This window comes from Malus sylvestris, chromosome 15 (genome assembly GCF_916048215.2).
Source record: "Malus sylvestris chromosome 15, drMalSylv7.2, whole genome shotgun sequence".
In the NCBI taxonomy this organism is placed as follows: domain Eukaryota; kingdom Viridiplantae; phylum Streptophyta; class Magnoliopsida; order Rosales; family Rosaceae; genus Malus; species Malus sylvestris.
Genome location: NC_062274.1, coordinates 42,981,680 through 42,988,438, shown reverse-complemented (window position 1 = coordinate 42,988,438; position 6,759 = coordinate 42,981,680). Strand labels below are relative to the sequence as shown.

Sequence of the window (6,759 nt, the reverse complement as noted above, 5' to 3'; positions counted from 1 at the left end):
CAATTCACATAGAACAGATTCACCGTCACCATTGCTTTCTAGTCCAAAATGCATTGTTAAGGCCTTTAAACCGAGAAACAAACGGATCCTAGAGGATGGATAGCGTCTTGAACCAATGATACAAAGCCTTAAATGGATCTTGAACACCACTAGTATATTACAAGTTGGATTGAAAAGTCTCTCTTGGAAGAACAACTCACATAGAACAGATTCACCGTCACCATTGCTTTCTAGTCCAAAATGCATTGTTACGTGAAAAAACTTACACATAACAATAAATTATTATACCAAAACGTCACATGGCAGTTTCATTCAATCTTTGTCATCTCCAGAAGGATTGCCAACTAGATGAATGTAAGAACAGTTAACACAAGAAAAGCAGAGTCCAAAAGTGAAATTGACAACCACCCAAATGAAGCCTGTCTGGATGACAGATGGGCAAAAGTACCAGGTACAACTCTGTTTAATGCGGCTTCCATAATTACGGCTTTATCTAGAATCCAGATCAACAACATCATGGGCTAGAGAGAGAATGGGAGGAGAGATAGAGCAACCAAGCTCAATAAATTTGGTTAATTACACCTTCATCAAAAGAAGTAAAACGTAACCACTTTATTTATTTTTTGTAAGAGAAAGGTTTTAAGTTCAATTTTCGTTAAATACGAATTTAAATCACATTATTGCTATCTTATTATGAAACCCTTAGTGCAAAATATCGTTTGTTCTTTAAGAACTAGAACTAGAATGTTAATAATTTATTTTCTATAATTTATACAAAATCAGAAAGAAATAGCGAGGGCGGGAATGTCAATACGGTATCCTTCTCCTCAAATTTACAAGAGATTAACGGAGGCAAAGAAATAAGAAATGAAGATATTTAAATGTCAGTCATATCCTGGCATTTCAAACTGGGATGCAAATGTTTCGACCCGATTTCTGAGCTCGACAATATCTTTGTTGTTGTGGAGACCCTTGATAAAATCTTTCTGGAATTTTCCATATTCCCTCTGTATACAAACAGTGATCTGGGCAGCCCTCAGAAGAAAATCTGCGATCGTTTCGAAATCGGATTCCACACAACCTCTGGTAGTCATAGCAGGAGTACCTGCAAAGACCAACAAAGAAAGGCAAGCTTAGTTTCCGTTATAATACAATGACCTGAGAGTGAATGTACTTTGAAAAAGAAAAACCGTTGAGCAAAGCTGCGTCGCGGAATTATTCCACCACGAAATTTTAAAAAGAATCAGAATAGAAAGAAGAAAGAAAAAATCAAAGGAGATTTGGACTAATGAAATTTAATAGTTATATCCGTGTACAGTTAAACCTCTATAAATTAATCTATTGGGTATCAAATTATCGAGGTTCTACTGTGAGAATGAATTCAAGCAGAAAGTACCCTAGTTTACAGCTTTCAGAATATTGAAGATCAAGTTCAAATGCCAAAGACAACTTACCGATTCTCACTCCCCCGGGAGAAAAAGCACCATTATCACCAAATATAGCAGTTTTATTGAGAGTAATGTGGCACATCTCACAAACCTTTTCATAATTCCTCCCTGTATCAATAAGATTGTGAACAGGAAAGGGATTAGATACTGAAGTGCTGAATTAGAAATTGAAATTCCATATTATGGCAAGTCTAAGGAAACAAAAAGAAAGCAAACGAGGGGAAGCGGATATAGCAAAACAATTCCAAACTTGGTTATGTGCAAATGTATGCTTTTGCCTGTAAAATTGGAACACTATTACATGCTCGTATGAATGATGCTTATTAAACTACTGAAAACATAAGACATCCAACTATAACACACTTGGGAGTACACCTTTGCTCCTTCTGAAGCTATCACTTATGAACATCAGATTTGTACAGCAAATGAGGGGAAGACCGTCCCCCTCAACAACTTCAAAAATTAATGCAAAGTATTGTCAAGGGTCTCAGGGCACAATTGTTTAAAGCAGTGATTGACAAATTGTAACTTCCCCTAATCGTTTAGCAACCTTGACCACCTGAACCCAACCTGGCAGCTCTGGACACTTGGTGTTTTCTTTCTTTTTTAACATTGCTAATGACCAAAATATCACTACTAAAGAAAAGACGTTTCCGTTGATATTAAAGTTAATCAGCTTCTGTTGACGTATAAAAGCTATCATGTATTTCTGTTGCCAAATGAATTGGGCTATAAACTTAAATGTTGGCCTAATTACAAATTGAATAGACATGGGTCTAAAATCATCGTGAAACTCAACAGGTAAACAGTACAGTTACTGTACATGTACATAAAATTTTACAATCAAATCTGTGAAAATTAGGATGGTAAATATTATAATACCTGTTAAACCAACAGCGGTCAAATCCCAAAGCAACAAGTGATTGTCGGTGCCCCCAGTTACCAATCTGCATTTTCTTCTTAACAAGGCATTAGCTAAGGCCTGTGCATTCTTCTTCACCTGTTGCATGTATGCTTTATATTCTGGAGTAGCTACTTGTTTTAAGGCTATGGCAAGGGCAGCAATATGGTTGTTGTGTGGCCCTCCTTGTAGTGATGGGAAAACAGCAAAGTTTATCTTTTCCTCAAAATCATAATGGTTACTACCATCCGCATTAGTATGATGCATGCCTTGCTTCCTTAATTTTGGGCCTTTACTGTAAAAAATAATGCCTCCCCTTGGACCCCGAAGGCTTTTGTGAGTTGTTGACGTGACAATATCACAATAATCAAATGGACTTGCACATTCCTGCAGTAAAGAATCGCAAATAAGTAAGAACTAAGAACGCATTTGGCATGTTTCTTTTCACAATTAGTATGAATGCAATAGATAGAATGTCAGCTCATTATCTTTCACATGTAAAAGGGGGCTTCTGAAATACACATGAATAACGCACTTTAATTCTTTTGGGTCTGTGTAGGGAATTGAACACCTTGCATGTTACAACTTGTGTACAAGCTCATGGAAGAAAAGACTAGTCAAATATACAAAATTACACCAACTTCCAGATGGCTAAATAATGTTATTTGATGATTCTCAAGCACAAAAAAGATAATGCATACAAAAGGACGTCTTTGCGTGGCCTAACATACGTACTACAAATCAATGTTTGAAGGCTTATAAAAAGAATGAAAAAAGATCTTTCATCCCTCCGAAGAGATTAGCAGTATCACAATATGTCAATATATCAGCTAGAACACTCATGAAATGTGAATATTAATAACACAAGATAATCTCACACTGGAATGAAGAAGACTTCACATACACAAGAAACAACAAGATGAAGAAAGCAGAAGAGTATACAAATGAGACACTGGAACTAAGAGCATGGTAGATATGACTTTGGAAAATCAGGAACCCCGTATATATCAGTTAGATCTAGGGTACTTGATTTTTCCAAAGTCTCCATCATGTTCTAAAATTGTGAAGGGAGTGAAAAAACTTTTTCGCACTCAAATCTAATCTTATGATGAGTACCCTCTCACATTACAGCTTACAACATTTATACTTAGAAACAGAAATCTATCACTCGTAACGAAAACCAGCAGTGTACAAGCAAAATAAGCCCAAAGACCACTTTAATGGAACATGGCAAATCTAAAACCAATTTGCATTAGCTTATTGGAATTGATTGGTTGACTAATAAAAGTCAAGGTACATTGATGGTAGAGGTAAATGATTTTTCAATTTGAGGGGATTGGACATAAAGCAAACTTGTCACTACCAATCCTAACACTTTGGGAAGATTGGAATGGATAAGTTTCCTTAATGTGTAATCCGTTTCATACCTTTTAAGTTAAGACACTATTATTTCATTTCCTCCTTGAACTTTCCTTGAATATAGTGGGTTATCCAATCCAATCCAATCCAATCCAATTCTAGAGACCCATCAAGTCTATACATTTAAGTTAATGCATTTACATCTGATATCATTTATGAATAAACCGTTCAACAGAAATTCTTATTGATGAAACAGTTCAAATAGCATTTAGTAGCGGCCAAATAGGACATGATATGATATCTTCATGGGTCAGTTAATTGTTTTTCCTTTTTTTGTTTCGTCGATGAGAATGAAAGAATGGTTTAATTACTGTTACTCCTAGTTGAACACATTTTCAGCCTATTTTTTAACATTAACACTATGTATGGTTTTCTTTATTGCCAAGCAGTAAATAAACTGCGAAACAATCGCTCTCTCCTACAACAAACAGCCTACAACTTGCGAAATAGATCTCAAGCAACAATAACAGCATCGATCATTAACAGAATAGGTAACAAATTCAGCAGCTCAACAAAGTAAAACAAAAAGTTGGGATGTCAAATTTCAAACCTTAGCTGCCGTAAGACCGCTGATATGAGCCATGTCACACATCAACACAGCTCCGCATTTATCCGCAATCTGCCTAAACCTGGCATAATCCCACTCCCGAGGGTATGAACTCCCACCGCAAATAAGTATCTTGGGGCGATAATCAATCGCCTTCTCCTCAATCTTATCATAATCAATGTACCCTGTTTGTGGGTTCACCTTATAAGGCAAACTCTCAAAGAAAATCGAGGAAGCCGAGACCTTCTTCCCACTAGGGGTATAATACCCATGACTCATGTGCCCTCCAGAAGGAGAATCCAACCCCATAATCCGATCATTCGGGAGCAAAAGCCCAGTGTAGACTGCGAAATTTGCAGAGGTACACGAGTAAGGCTGGACATTGACACCCCATTTATCCGAATCGAGACCGAAAGCGGCCAATGCCCGTTCACAACAAAGCAATTCAATCTGATCAATGTGCTGATTGCCCGTGTAGTATCTTGCTCCGGGAAAACCCTCGGAGTACTTGTTCGTCAAGTGGCTGCCCAGAGCTTCCATCACAGCCCTGCAAACGAAATTCTCGGAAGCTATCAATTCAATGCCTTTGTACTGGCGACGCCTCTCCTTCTCCATAATTTCATGGATCTCCGGATCCGAAACCGCGAGCGGTTGGTTCCCCCAAGACCGGACTGCCGCTCGCCTCGCCTCGAGCCCACCGGACTCAACCGCCAAACATTTCGACGGGTTCGCTCCGAACCCGGACCCATCCCTCGTCCTCTTCGGGCAAATCGAGTGCCCCAAGAGGTTAAAATTCTCGTCTCCGTCGCGATCGTCCCCGCTCTCGGCCCTAATTTTCTCTTCGTTCTGATCGAGCAGCTGGAGCGGGACGGATTGGACTGAATTCGACGACGCCGTATTGTGATGGGAGTTAAACCCGAGAAATAAACCAGGCTGAGCCTCCGTGTAAACCATCAGCACCAAAATTTGTCAAAGTTTGAAAAACCAGGGGCTAAAATTGAAAAACCAAAATGTCGAGGGTCTCGAAAGAGAATATGGATTTTTAGTTGCAGAAGTAACAACAGTAGCAGCGACAACAGCGGAAGAATGACGATCGTGCAGCAGTCTCCGGTGAAGAGGCAGAGTTTTCCATGCACAAACCCTAGAAGTCGCCGGAGATTGGTAGCGAGTTCCGGTCAGAAGAGAGAGAGATACGAGAGAACTGGACCATTTGCGTATATATTGGAAATAGTGGGTGAGAGATGACGGGGGGATGAACCTGGACAGGTTCGGGGTTAACCGGCGACCGGGAGTAGGCGGTAGCGTTGGGTTTGGTTTCGGTAATGAAAACAAGTAGTGGGACAGGGACTTGTGGACGTTTGGTCCACCAGGACGGGATGACGTCCAGATTCGGTAGAATAGATTTGGCGGGCTTTACCGCGTCGGCCACGATAGTGGGGCCCACACTTTCCAGTTGTAATGCTCTGACGCCGGAAGATTTTAGTATCTTGAAAATGTAGAAATTGAAGGGTGGATGGAGGTATTCTTTACTGTGGAGTGATCAGAACCGTCCAACTGTCGGAGGTAATAAAGTGGGACCGTCGTATTACCGCAAAGATTAGAGAAAGCGATGGTTTTCGTGCCTTTCAACACGAGTAAACATTATGTTGACATCCGGATAGCATGTGAAATTCATTTTTCTTTTCTTTTCTTTTTATTTTTTATTTATTTTTTATTTGGATAGCATGGGAAAGTTGCTACAACTTTTATAAATAATACATTAAAAAAACATTTTCAGCCTTCATTGTAGTCTTATCACTTTATTAACGTTCATAACCAGAAAAGTGATATTCTATTTTGTTTTATCTTACTTTCTATTTTGTATCATATTTTACCTTATTTTATCAATTGAGTTAAGAAAAGTGTTAGCGAAGCTAACGTGACATGAACTCTTTGGTCATTTCAACCATGAATATAAGGATAGGTTATATAAATTGTAAATTTAATAAGCAAGCTTTAAGAGATAGGGGGATGGGAGCAAAATATGCATTGAACTTAAATTAAATGTGGTTTTCCCGATTGTAGTGCGCCACTTGAGAGAAGATCTCGTCCACCAAGCAGGAGAGAGTGCGACCCCTAAGCAATTGGAGGTTCTTGCCGAGGTCCATAGTAACCAATTAGGTTTACAACGAAACCTAAAAATTGATCACTGATCTTTTATAATAAAAAAATTTTGAATTCCATTAAATTTTAATATAAACTAAAAAGTTTAATTTTGTAAATTTCCACTCACGTTATCAGTTTGTCAACAAGTTTGAAGTTGAATTTGAAGAAGACTTGTGTGAAAATTGGGTTGGGCCTTTCTTCCAAGCAAAGTGGACCAAAAACGATAAGAAAGCTAACCAACTCAAGCCGACCCAATAAATATCTTGTTTAATTAAATTCTCATCAGCCCAAAACCAAAA

General features: G+C 38.6%; 1 protein-coding gene across 1 annotated transcript; it reads right to left on the bottom strand.

Annotated features, from left to right (window-relative positions):
• Nucleotides 1–666: 666 nt before the first annotated feature.
• LOC126604035 (serine hydroxymethyltransferase 7) lies at nucleotides 667–5,539 on the bottom strand. The gene is made up of 4 exons (XM_050271087.1): nucleotides 4,319–5,539; nucleotides 2,331–2,736; nucleotides 1,455–1,556; nucleotides 667–1,105 (listed from the first exon to the last, which is right to left on the bottom strand). The coding sequence occupies exons 1-4, from the start codon at nucleotides 5,267–5,269 to the stop codon at nucleotides 885–887; spliced, it is 1,680 nt and encodes a 559-aa protein (XP_050127044.1). The 5' UTR covers nucleotides 5,270–5,539; the 3' UTR covers nucleotides 667–884.
• Nucleotides 5,540–6,759: the final 1,220 nt, after the last annotated feature.

Excerpts from the sequence above, each read along its gene's own strand:
- LOC126604035 (XM_050271087.1), bottom strand. The coding sequence starts at position 5,269 with ATGGTTTACACGGAGGCTCAGCCTGGTTTATTTCTCGGGTTTAACTCC. Across the intron at positions 1,557-2,330 it reads GACCGCTGTTGGTTTAACAG|GGAGGAATTATGAAAAGGTT; the intron begins GTATTATAATAT and ends TTATTGATACAG. Across the intron at positions 1,106-1,454 it reads TCCCGGGGGAGTGAGAATCG|GTACTCCTGCTATGACTACC; the intron begins GTAAGTTGTCTT and ends TGGTCTTTGCAG.